This window comes from Podarcis pityusensis (genome assembly GCF_964106645.2).
Source record: "Podarcis pityusensis genome assembly, chromosome: 3".
NCBI classification, from domain to species: Eukaryota; Metazoa; Chordata; class Lepidosauria; order Squamata; family Lacertidae; genus Podarcis; species Podarcis pityusensis.
In genome coordinates, this window is record NC_138026.1 from 120,765,091 (window position 1) to 120,778,292 (window position 13,202).

At 47.9% G+C, this 13,202-nt stretch overlaps 1 protein-coding gene across 1 annotated transcript in view; it reads left to right on the forward strand.

Moving 5' to 3' along the window:
- TRIM35 (tripartite motif containing 35) overlaps window positions 1–13,202 on the forward strand; it is a 17,379-nt gene continuing 4,177 nt past the window's right edge. The window contains exons 1-6 of the mRNA XM_081001043.1: window positions 1–298; window positions 1,745–2,201; window positions 7,306–7,401; window positions 9,141–9,371; window positions 9,602–9,624; window positions 11,330–11,451. Coding sequence (XP_080857169.1) covers window positions 192–298; window positions 1,745–2,201; window positions 7,306–7,401; window positions 9,141–9,371; window positions 9,602–9,624; window positions 11,330–11,451 — 1,036 coding nt within the window. The 5' untranslated portion in view covers window positions 1–191. The remainder of the gene's footprint in view (window positions 299–1,744; window positions 2,202–7,305; window positions 7,402–9,140; window positions 9,372–9,601; window positions 9,625–11,329; window positions 11,452–13,202) is intronic.

Consider the following 13,202-nt stretch of genomic DNA (forward strand, 5'->3'; position numbering starts at 1 on the left):
TCTGGCTCGCTCAACCGGCTCGGAACAGCTGCCTTTCCCCAGCTTGAGCTGGGCGGAGCCTGCAGCCCCGTCCGACTCGCCTCCGGGACATAAAAGGAAAGACGGAGGCTCGCGACCTCTTTTGCTCTGCAACGGGGGGTTGCCAGCTACTTTTGCAAAAAAAAAGAGGGAGTCATCTGCAAACGGTGGCCATGGATTCCTTGTTCGCGGGCGAGCTGGCCCGCAGCCCCCGCCGCCGAAGAAGCACCAGGACTTGCTGCCAGAGGTGCCTGCCTGCTTTGCCCAGCAACGAGCCAAGGTAAGGGACGGGAGGAGATTCGGGGTGGGAGAGGTATCCCCTGCCCCGAGGATGCTGCAAAGATGCACGCGCGCCCCCTGGACCAGCAGCCCACGTGGCCCGACCTGGTAAGCCGCCGAGGCCGGAGCGGTGGCTTCACCATTCGGTCCTCTGCGCCTGGCAAACTTGGCTCCGGAGTCGTTCCTGATCGCCTGCCAATAACGGCCGGTTTACACGAGTAGCGCGCGCGCGCCTTTTCCTTCGTCCCTTCCCAGCGCCTCTCGGATTGGAAAGCAAAGCCGCGGGTGGTTGCGTCCCCCGCTCTTTTATTCCCATTTTAAGTAAAGAGGTCGCTTCAGCTCTCTAGTTAGGAAGCATTCCCCCCCCCTTGTTTTTTTATTCTCCGTTTTTAAAAAGGACAGCTCACTTCTGCTTTCTAGTTGGGAAACATCTGGTTTCCCCCTCCCCTTTTATTCTCGGGTTGTTGTGTTTTTTAAATTAGAATAAAAGCTCGCTTCTGCTTTCTGTCGCGCGTAGAACATGCAGCCCCAGCCCAAGTTAGCGTTTACTCCGAAGCAAATCGCGCGCAGCCCAACAATATTGGTTCCAAATTTATTTGTTGCGTTATACTCCACCTCCCTTCCCTGGAGCTCAAAGTGGTCCATGTACATAGTACATTTTATCCTCGCATCCCTGTCTACAGGGTGACTGGCCAAAGGTCACCCAGTAAGCTCCATGGCCGGGTGTAAGGTGGAATTTGAACCCCGGTCTCTCCCAGTTCCTAGTCCCCAACAGATTCCATGTTTGCAAAACTGTAGCTCCAGTTAAGTTTCTCAAATCGAAACGCCCTTGAATCGAATTTTGACCATCCGGAACGTTCGAAGAGATTTGCTCCGGAGCGAGTGTGTGTAGACACGCGGGCGCAAGCCCCTCCTCCCGCGGAAGCGTGTTTGGGATGGGGTTCGCCGTAAACCCAAAGCCGCTCCCTACGAAGTCCAGTTTTGCCAGAGCGCTCAGCATTCAGGGGTGGCGGGCTTTGAAGAGACCCTAGGAAACAGGGGGAGGTTACTCCCGAGTAAACGCTCTCCTGGGGTTGCTGCTCAGCCGCTTGCAACAGCAAGGCCTGCTCCTGAGTCAAGGCGACGCAGAAGGGAGCGCGCAAAATCCACTTCTCCGCCTCCGGGGCTTTCCTATTCGCTGCGTCAATTCCTGCTCAAGAGGAAACCCATTTCCAGCTCGAATGGCTTTGAAAGATGCCCTGGATGGGCGGCAACCCGCTCCTTTCCCCACTGGCCCCGTGCGCTGTCAGTCAGAATCAGTTTCCGTATTCAAATGACAAAATAAACTAGGGTGGGGCTTGGAAAGTTTATTAGCAGCCTGCAGCTGTGAGTCATAAGCTGGGGGAGCAGCAACAGCTGGTTGTCTCTTGGATCTTTGCAACCGAGTTGTTCCTTTTGTCTCTTGCAGCAAACCCATGGCCAAGCAAGCCTCTTTTGCCCGGTCCTTGCCCCCTGCAACTACTATCAAGGAGGAGCTTCTGTGCCCCATCTGCTACGAGCCCTTCAAAGACGCCGTCACCCTCCGCTGCGGGCACAACTTTTGCAAAGGCTGCGTCAGCCGGTCCTGGGAGGACCAGGCCCACCATGTCTGCCCGGTGTGCAAGGCAGCCTGCTCCCCAGAGGAGCTGCGCACCAACCACACCCTGGCCAACATTGTGGAGATGTTCCTCTTGCAGGAGAAGAAACAGCAGCAGCAGCAGCAGGGTGAGGCTGGAGAGTCCTCTGCCCGCTGTCCTGTGCACGGAGAGGAAGCCAAGCTCTTCTGCCTGGAGGACAAGGAGCTGGTCTGCTTTGTGTGCCAAAGCTCCAAGCAGCATGCGGACCACAGGATGAAGCCCGTGGCAGAGATGGCCAAGAACTACAGGGTAAGCTCCCCTGGGGGTCTGGATGGTGCGAGAAGGTCCTCTAAGAGTTGGCGGGCTCTCCTTCATTGGAGGTTTCTAAGCAGACCTTAAAGGGACGTGGGTGGCGCTGTGGGTTAAACCCCAGAGCCTAGGGCTTGCCGATCAGAAGGTTGGCAGTTCGAATCCCCGCGACGGGGTGAGCTCCCGTTGCTCAGTCCCTGCTCCTGCCAACTTAGCAGCTCAAAAGCATGTCAAAGTGCAAGTAGATAAATAGGTACCACTCTGGCGGGAAGGTAAACGGCATTTCCGTGCGCTGCTCTGGTTTGCTAGAAGCGGCTTAGTCATGCTGGCCACATGACCCTGAAGCTGTACGCCGGCTCCCTCGGCCAGTAAAGCGAGATGAGCACCACAACTCCAGAGTCGTCTGCGACTGGACCTAATGGTCAGGGGTCCCTTTACCTTTACCTTTAAAATGCACTTAAAATGCACCTTAAAGGGACGTGGGTGGCACTGTGGTCTAAACCGCAGAGCCTAGGGCCTGCGACAGGGTGAGCTCCCGTTGTTCGGTCCCTACTCCTGCCAACCTAGCAGCTTGAAAGCACGTCAAAGTGCAAGTAGATCAATAGGTACCACTTCGGCGGGAAGGTAAACGGTGTTTCCATGCGCTGCTCTGGTTTGCCAGAAGCGGCTCAGCCATGCTGGCCACATGACCCAGAAGCTGTACGCCGGCTCCCTTGGCCGGCAAAGCGAGATGAGCGCCGCAACCCCAGAGTTGTCTGCGACTGGACCTAACGGCCAGGGGTCCCTTTACCTTTACCTTTAAGCAGACCTTTGAATGGCCACCTATCAGGGTTTTTTAGTTGTGATTGCAGGGGGCTGGACTAGATAATGCTTGGGATCCCTTCCAATTCTACAATTCCTGGACGCTGTAATAGGGAGGAACTGTGTGTAATTTGAGATCAGCTCAGACTGGATGTGGGGAACCTTTGGCTTGCTAGAATTCCAATTATCACTGGCTGTGCTTGCTGAAGTTGGTGGGAGCTGTAGTTCAGTAACGCTTGGAGGCCCAAAGATAGATGGACCAGGAGCATATCATGTTCTACCTTGGCTGCACACAAAGGCTGCTTTAAATCTCTGGAACCTCCTTCTGATGGATGTTTAGTAATGCCAGCCTCTGTACCCCCACTTGCCCATCTTTTAGGCCAGACAGCATGTTGCGTCTGAAGGCAGCCCTGTTTAGGGAAGCTTTTAATGTTTAACAGGTTATTGTATTTTTTTAATCTGTTGGAAGCTGCCCAGAGTGGCTGGAGAAACCAAGCCTGATGGGCGGGGTATAAATAATAAAGTATTATTATTATTATTGCGTTTGCCATAGTGGTGATGGGCACCCACTGGCAAGTTCCTCTCCCAGCCACCATAATATTCTCAAACACCACTAGCTGCATAAATTGGGGCTGCCCCACATCAAAGCCGTCTCCTTGCCAATGATTGGGGGTGTAGGAATTTGTTGCACGAGGACCCTGCTTCGTGTGACATGAGTGATGTTTGTTCCTCCCCCCGGGAGGTTGTGGACTGTCCTTCCTTGGAGGTTTTTAAGCAGAGGCTGGATGGCCACCTGCCATGTATTATCTAGTTGCGATTCCTGCATTGCAGGGGGTTGGACTAGATGACCCTTGGGGTCCCAACTCTGATACCCCCATAGCAAATGGGATGGGGAGGGCTGTAGCTCAGTGACAGAGCAACCGCTTTTCATGCAGAAAGTCACAGGTTCGGTGATTTGATACCAGTCAATAATAATAATAATAATAATAATAATAATAATAATAAATTTATTATTTATACCCCACCCATCTGGCTGGGTTTCCCCAGCCACTCTGGGCGGCTTCCAACAGAACACTAAAATACAATAACCTATTAAACATTAAAAGCTTCCCTAAACAGGGCTGCCTTCAGATGTCTTCTAAAAGTCTGCTAGTTGTTCTTTTCTTTGACATCTGGTGGGAGGGCATTCCACAGGGCGGGTGCCACCACCAAGAAGGCCCTCTGCCTGGTTCCCTGTAACTTGGCTTCCCGCAGCAAGGGAACCGCCAGAAGGCCCTCGGAGCTGGACCTCAGTGTCCGGGCAGAACGATGGGGGTGGAGACTCTCCTTCAGGTATACTGGACAAAGGCTGTTTAGGGCTTTAAAGGTCAGCACCAACACTTTGAATTGTGTTCGGAAATGTACTGGGAGCCAATGTAGGTCTTTCAAGACCAGTGTTATGTGGTCTCGGCAGCCGCTCCCAGTCACCAGTCTGGCTGCCGCATTGTGGATTAGTTATATTTCCGGGTCACCTTCAAAGGTAGCTCCATGTAGAGCGCATTGCAGTAGTCCAAGCGAGAGATAACTAGAGCATGCACCACTCTGGCAAGACAGTCTGCAGGCAGGTAGGGTCTCAGCCTGCATACCAGATGGTGCTGATAAACAGCTAAGGTCCCAGGCATCTCCATTTAAGGCTAGGGAAGGGAGACTTTTGTCGGAGAGCCTTTGCTAGTCAGTGCAGACAAGGCCGGGCTAGATTAAGAGTCCTGCCTGGAAATGAGAGATGCTGGGGACCTTCTAAATGTAGAGCAGTTGTTCTGCAGCTGAAGTACAGTTCTTCTCTGGACCAGTGGATTGGACTGATGGAGTTTAAGGATTTAGGGGCTGCTGAGGTGCCAGAAAACATTTCCTAATCCTTTTCCCTCTTTTCCCTGCTGTTGAAATAAAATACAACTCATCTTGACTATTGCAACATAGGCATATATTCATGCATTAAAAACCCAAACAAACTCACAAATGCTCCCTTACGAAAGCCGAGGACCACAATCACTAAAATGACATGCGCTTAAAAAAAAAAAACTTGTAGAAGTGTTTTTATTTTAATGTTATAACCCATTTTCCACCACAACATTCCCCAGGGTGGTTGCAGAAACACAGAGCTTTGGTTAGATGGAAAACAGCAGCGACTTGGATCCTGCAACTGTTTCCAGCTGAATGTATCTCGCCATCTGTAATACTTCCTCCAATTCAAAAGTTGGGGAAATGTTCCCAAAATAAAAATGCCCACTTGATGATGGAATGAGATAATGAAGTGGCCAGGCAGTTTCCGAGGGAGAGGGTTTCTAACTACAGAATCGGAGCCCTCCTGAATCATCAGGAGATCCACTGAAGTCCCCATTTAGGGTGCTGACTCTTCAGCAAATGACGACCGCATATTTTAAAGCTTTTCCCCTAGAGAACCTATGGCTCTCCAAGCCCCAGTTGTGGGGAGATGTACTCCAGCCCGAGAGCAACTGTGTGGACCCACAGAACTTATCTCTGAAAAACTCCATGTGGATGTTGTAGGGCTTGCAAGCTGACTTGCAAAATAAAAATTCGAAGTCTCTACAAACCAGATGGAAATCCAGTGTAACATGCCAAAATTGCTAAACCTCCATGGGTGGGGCGAACCAGATTTTGTGCCAAGTTTCCTGTTGCTGTGTGAAATGCCAACAATATTGCTTGTTTCAGTTTGGCAAATTTTGTTGGTTCCTGGCTATTTCCCATGTGGGTATTCAAAACGTTTTGCAGTATACTGAAAACGAGCCTTGGAACCACCAGTGGTGGGTTGCCCTGATTTTGTGGTGTATCTCAAGATAGTGATGCAGTCAAGCTTTGCTTTGAAACTGAGGCTCCGAATTGATTTTGAGTTCCATGGGGAGAGGCTCTTTGAGATGGTTGTATCGGCTTGCTGTATTGAAAGATGGCTGTTGTGGCTTGGAAGAAAGGATAGTGAGCTTGAGATGGGTTTTGAAGTGGTGGGAAGGGATGCTGGAGGCTAAAGGAAGCGGTGTACAGTTTGAGTCACACTTTCCCGGCAAAGTTTCCATCTGTCTCTGACACAGTATGAGTTTGCTGTGAGTCACCCAGCCTCATGTCTAATTCCAGTCTCCATGGGTTAGGAGGGAGAACTGCATGGTATATAATTCAGTGTGTAAGAATGACAAATTGGCCTTGTGTTTTGGGGAGCACCCCCCCCCCCAGGTTCTGAAGATAATAGTGTAAACCAGAAATCACCAGGGCCATGTGATGTGTTTTGCCCCCAAAGCACTTCTGTCTGTCCCCTGACAGCCCTCTAAGGCACAATGAAAGGTTCACCCACGGTTTCACAAATGTAGAATATAAGTGTTGTTCTTGAGCTATTAATAATTTGATTCCACGTGTCCTAGAAATGTTGCATGTATCTTGAGATTTTGCATATAGTGGAAAGCTTGGTGTGCATGCTTCATCTGACCCCTTGTACTCAAAACAGCAACACCTTTCCTGTAAGGGATGCGGGTGGCACTGTGGGTTAAACCACAGAGCCTAGGACTTGCCGATCAGAAGGTCGGTGGTTCGAATCCCTGTGACAGGATGAGCTCCCATTGCTCGGTCCCTGCTCCTGCCAACCTAGCAGTTCAAAAGCACGTCAAAGTGCAAGTAGATAAATAGGTACCGCTCCGGCGGGAAGGTAAACGGCATTTCCGTGCGCTGCTCTGGTTCGCCAGATGCAACTTAGTCATGCTGGCCACATGACCCGGAAGCTGTACGCCAGCTCCCTCGGCCAGTAAAGCGAGATGAGTGCCACAACCCCAGAGTTGGCCATGACTGGACCTAATGGTCAGGGGTCCCTTTACCTTTACCTTTACCTTTACCTTTAAGGCCAATGTGATGATGATGCCTGACCACTCATAGTGGTGGGAGTTTGTATTGCTAGCCACACTTGTGGGTCCCATTCTGTCCCTATCCATTCATGTCATCTAGTAGTCCAACCCACTGCGATGCAGGAATCTCAGCTAAAGCATCCATGACAGATGGCCATCTGACTTCTGCTTAAAAACCTCCAAGAGAGATGAGTCTACCACTTCTGAGGGAGCCTGAAGATGAGCTGTTTTAGTTGTTCTATGTTTTTTGAAGATTCGTGAGTGTTCTGTGACAGAAGTGAAGCCAACTACTGCTAGGGACTGCTGCTCGGCATTTCAGGAGAGTTAATTCTTGATTGTAATAGATGAAGTTTCCCTTTTCCTAGAAATAGGAAACATGCAGTATAAGATGCTAAGCTCTTTCTTCTCTGCCTTAATTCCAGGCTAAGTGCAAAGACATGGAAAGCTCCCTGCAGGACAAGGTGCAAGAATTTGGAAGAATAAAGTCTGATTACAGGCTCATTGCAAACCACAACAAGGTGAGCATCTGACTCTGAGCTCCCAATTGTGCAGCGCACTGTTCTAGGGCACACCTCCAGGAGACCTTCCCTTCCACCATACTTGTGTGTGGCTATGGATTGGGAGAGACGAGTGTCCTGTTCTGTGTTCAAGCCTTCCCTGCTCTGTACTGTGAATATATTTTATATTTTTATGTTCTGAACCACCCTGTGATCGATGACTGGCAGTGGTGTGGGATGTGAAACACAAGAGCAGTCAAGTACAACATTCCTAGAGTGAACATGTTTACACATGGGGAGGAATGTTTGTCCAGCCAGCAGGTAAACTTCCTGTTTCCTTCTGGGCTGGGACAGACTTCCTCTGCATGTGACTAGAGGTGGGCGTGGCCTCACCTGTGCAGGTAACGACAAAAGCACAGGGCAGGACAGCCTTCTGTTTTAGACTACATGCGTTGAAGAAGCAACATCTGCTTAGCCAAAGGTGCCCTCTTGCCTTCCAGCCAAGAGAGGACAAAGGGACTGTCCCCTTATGAGATAGTTTCCAGGTGTATGTTACTTTTCTAAGCCAAGTCTGCCTTCTGGGATCCGATTGTGAACAGAATGTGAGTGAGTAAACTCTTTTTATACTTTTATAGAAGACTGTGTCGTGTCTTATCTTTTATGAGGGAATAAGGGGAAATGACCAGAACAGTTATTAAAGAGGCTTTAGCGAGCCTGAGCAAACGCATCCGCTGTGAGTTTAAAAAGGGGAATGTCGCTTTGCCAAATTGCGAACTTGTTTATACAAGTTGGAAAGGCTATAATCAAACAATATATCCTCTCCTGCATCCCTGAACATTCCCACAAGTGGCTCCCCAGGGTTTCAGGCAGCGGGCATTCCCAATTTTGCCTGGAAATGCTGGGAATATAACATGGGACTTTTTGCATACCAAGCCTGTGCTCTACCACTGAGCTATGGCCTTCCCCAACTCTGGCTGAAGCTATTTCTGCCATTGCCGCAGTAGCTCAGGAGAAGCTCTGATGTGTAAGGTCTCTTTTGCACATTGTGTTGTGTTGTGCTGCAGTGGTATATATTTGTTTGCAAACTCTTAGAACTATTGAATAATGATAATAATAATGAAACTTTATTTATATCCCACCCTCCCCAGCTGAAGCCGGGCTCAGAGCGGCTAACAACAATAAAAATAACACAATTTACATAAAATCACAATCAATTAATTGAAATGCATTCTAAAATCAATTCATTCTAAAATCAATTCAGAGTCCAATTATTGGCAACCATTGGGCTAGAGTTCTATGAGGGTTACAGAAGGAGGTGGTCAGACTGTGCCTTGGCCAAAGGCCTGGCGGGACAGCTCCATCTTGCAGGCCCTGCAGAAAGATATCAAGACCCGCAGGGCCCTAGTCTCTTGTGACAAGAGCGTTCCACCAGATCGGGGCCACAGCTGAGAAAGCCCTGGCCTAACCTCCCTGTGGCCTGGGATCGGAAAGATGTTTTTATTTGAAGACCGTAAGGTCCTCCGTGGGACATACCAGGAGAGGCGGTCCTGTAGGTACGAGGGTCCTAGGCTGTATAGGGCTTTAAAGGTTAAAACCAGCACCTTAAACCTGATCCTGTACTGCACCAGGAGCCAGTGCAGCTGGTATAACAAGATCTCTGTTATGGCTTGAGTCTCTTATTCTGCAGAACTGTCCTGCATTTAAAGCTACATCCTTGCTTTATTTTGTCTTTCTTACTCTCCCTTGCTACCTGTCCTCAGGAAGAAACTGCTAGATTGGAGAATGAGATTAAAAAGCAGTTTGAACAACTGCACAAGTTCCTGCAGAATGAGGAGAAGACTATGCTGGAAGAGTTGCGGGAGGAGGCCCAGAAGAAGCAGGACCTGATTGAAGACAAAATCAGGAAGCTATCGGAAGAAAGCAATGTCTTGGTACAGGAAGTTGGTCAGCTACATGCTGACCTGAAGGAGGATGACGTTTCCTTCCTCAAGGTAAGGCTGGTGGGCATCTGGCTCCATATCCCAAATGAAATGGGAAGATTTCTTCCTTCTGTACCCCTCCCAACCCCCCCCCCCACTCCTCTGAACGATGCCTCTGATTCTGAAGACTTGTCTTCTTGGTAGGATGGTGTACAGCCCTTCCCCAAACCCCCTTGAAACTTTTAATAGAGTTTCTCAGTAATGGTTTCTTCTCTGATTCTACCTTCTTCTTTTTCTTACAGAAACACAAAAACCGGAAACGCAGGTTTGTTGTCATTTATTAGATTTCTTACCTACTGTGAAGGAAATAAAAAGGTAAAGGGACCCCTGACCATTAGGTCCAGTCGTGACCGACTCTGGGGTTGCGGCGCTCATCTCGCTTTACTGGCCGAGGGAGCCGGCGTACCGCTTCCGGGTCATGTGGCCAGCATGACTAAGCCGCTTCTGGCGAACCAGAGCAGCACATGGAAACGCTGTTTACCTTCCTGCCGGAGCGGTACCTATTTATCTACTTGCACTTTGATGTGCTTTCGAACTGCTAGGTTGGCAGGAGCAGGGACCGAGCAACGGGAGCTCACCCCGTTGCGGGGATTCGAACCGCCAACCTTCTGATAGGCAAGTCCTGGGCTCTGTGGTTTAACCTACAGTGCCACCTGAAGGAAATTGCCTGTTTTTAAAACTAAAAATCCTGTATGTGGTTGACTTGGGGATTATGGCATTAATACGTTCCCTCATAGTTTTGCCTGTCAGGAGAAACAAGTTGAAAGGTGTCACAAATTAATTAACGGAGGTTTGGATGTTTGTGGATTAAAATGCAGAACAGGAAGTAACTTCAAGGCTTTAATTAGCCCACAGCTTGCATTGACATTCAGATCAAGGTGGGTCTCAGAATACAAGGAACACACACAGCTGGCACTTTTTATGCCTTCCAGCCAATCTAACATATGTAGATAGAAGGGACAGCTCAGTGTGAGGGAAGGCAGGATGCAATTAGCCTGTTTTATTCTACTGTACATAGTTGCTCAGTTTGGGTAATTGCTCTGTATGCATGTAATCAGTCATATGTTTAACTCCCCCCCCCCATAACAACAACAATAACTCCATTGTTTTAAAACAACCCATTTGTGTGCATGAATGGGTTCCATCTTCCTTTTGTACTGAATGCAGAAGTTATTCTCAGAACACCACACACAATGGAAGTGTGTGTGTGTGTGTTTATTTGGACTATTTTATAATCTGCACCGTCAGCACAATCATGGTGGGTCCCCGGATGTTGTTGAACTACAACTCCCATCACCCCTAGCTAGCAAGGCCGGAGCTCAGGGATGATGGGAGTTGTAGTCCAACAACATCTGGGGACCCACAGGTTGAGAACCGCTGAAGGGCAGCTAACAGAAATGTAATAAAAACAATACACAAATTAAAATAGCAAAAACTTAGGAACATCCCCTCCCTCCAAGAATGGTTAAAAGTTTTTTAAAACCCAAAGATTGTAGATTCTGGGATCTTTAAAACCTGGGGAAAGAAATGCATAAATGATAGTAATGAGGGTGCCAGTGAAACCACCTTGGGAAGGACGTTCCCATAGGTAAGGAGTCAGCACGGAAAACGCTTTTTCTGCAGTCACCACCTGCTGCTTCTCAAGATAGCAGAGGCCCCCAGAGAAATCTCAGATTTCTGAGCATTGAAGCACCCCTGGAGAAGTGATAAGCGTATGTTTTTAAACATGCAACAAAGAAGGCTCAAATCTTTTTTTATAAAATTGATTTGAGATTCCCACAAATCCTGACCGGGGGAGAGTGTAAGTATGAGATAAGAAGATGGGTGATTTGCAGTCTTTTGAACATTTGCGTGATCCTAGACACTTGCATTCAGAAGGCTTGGGATTGGTCCGTCTGTAAGATGCTTGGTTTTTCTAAAACTGGGTCCCCCTTGCTCACCTCTTTGTTTGTCTGAATTGTGTTTCCTAGAATTGCCTGGACAGTAGAACACCCAGAAGCAATTCCACCAGGGACTCTGATAGAAGTCACCAAGTATTTGGATTCTTTGCAGTATAATGTATGGAAGAAGATGCTGAATATCATCAAAGTTGGTAGGTTTCTTAGATGCCAGGAGAAAAGGAATCTGTGACACTTCAGCTAATGTTTTTCGACTTCAGCTAATGTTTTTCGACTACAGCTGATGGAAGCTGTAGGTCAGCAATACCTGGATGAATAAATGTCACTTCATCCTTTCCGTAGAACACATTGAGGTGGCTTATTGCAAGTAGCGGTGATAATTCCATAATGCCCTTTCCCATAAAAAATAAGTTCCTCTCGTAATGAAAGGATGCATAGAATAAAACCCCTGACTGCCCTGAAATATAAACTCCAAATGGAGGAGAATCATCCTTATTTGGGTACAGTGGTACCTCGGGTTACAGACGCTTCATGTTACATCCGCTTCAGGTTACACACTCCGCTAACCCAGAAATAGTGCTTCAGGTTAAGAACTTTGCTTCAGGATAAGAACAGAAATTGGGCTCCGGCAGCGCGGCGGCAGCAGGAGGCCCCATTAGCTAAAGTGGTGCTTCAGGTTAAGAACAGTTTCAGGTTAAGAACAGACCTCTGGAACGAATTAAGTACTTAACCCGAGGTACCACTGTACAATGAAAACTGGTTGGGCGTGTATTAATAGGTGCTCAGTTTGCATGCTTTATTCTAAGCAAATCCTCAACTTCTGGCACAGAATGTTGTGACAGGATGTGGGTATGTTACTTTTTAGAGGTGCTCTGTAATATATATTTTACCCTTGAATTGGTTCCTAGGATAACAAGTGACAGAAGTACTCCTGAATTGTACCTGTTTTGTGGGTGAAGGTTTTTCACACCTGAATGAATTTTTATGTCACACTTAATAATAAATATTTTTTTTATTTGTACCCCGCCCTCCCTGGCCGGAGCTGGGCTCAGAGCAGCTAACATCATATAAATAATACAGTATGCGTAAAAACAAGCAATCAATCGATTAAAATGCATCCCAAAATTAATTCAAATAAATTAAAATTAAAACTGAACAAATGACAGTCCTCAGATTAAAGTTGAAAGCGGTTAAATTCCAGCCAGCATATTGTGGCAAAAGTCACCGTTCCTTCAGTGCATAGTTATGGGTGAAATCTCTGATAACAGCGATTAATAGAGCTAGAGAATAGTCTCATTCTTGCTCTTTTATCCAGGAGAAGACAGTGGGCAACACTGAGGAGCGATTAATGACAGGTTGGGCACAAATTAAGCAATGTTTGAGTTTTGACTTTTTTTAAAAGCAGCTTTGTGGGGTGTGGAGCCAAGAAACAGTGAGGTGCCAAGGAATGTGGGCACATGCATATATTAAGAGCCACAGAGGAGTGATCTGCAGTGGGAAGTTGCATTTCCACTCCGAAATCTCCTCTACGGTGCTGAGTATTGTTTGGTAAGCAACAGCTTATTGTAGCCATCAGAGGGCAGCAGTGCATGGGTAATCTACATCAGCCTGCACCAGCCTGGTGTCCTCCAGATGTTTTGTATAACCCCCATCAGTTCCAGCCAGCACAGCCATGCTAATGGAATTTCGAGCTCAAAACATCCAGTATTCGTCTTTTTCTTTAATTTTGAAGAAGGGTGCTGACATTTCACAACACTATTCATAGTACAGTGGTACCTCGGGTTAAGTACTTAATTCGTTCCGGAGGTCCGTTCTTAACCTGCAACTGTTCTTAACCTGAAGCACCACTTTAGCTAATGGGGTCTCCTGCTGCCACCGCACGATTTCTGTTCTCATCCTGAAGCAAAGTTCTTAACCCGCGGTACTATTTCTGGGTTAGCGGAGT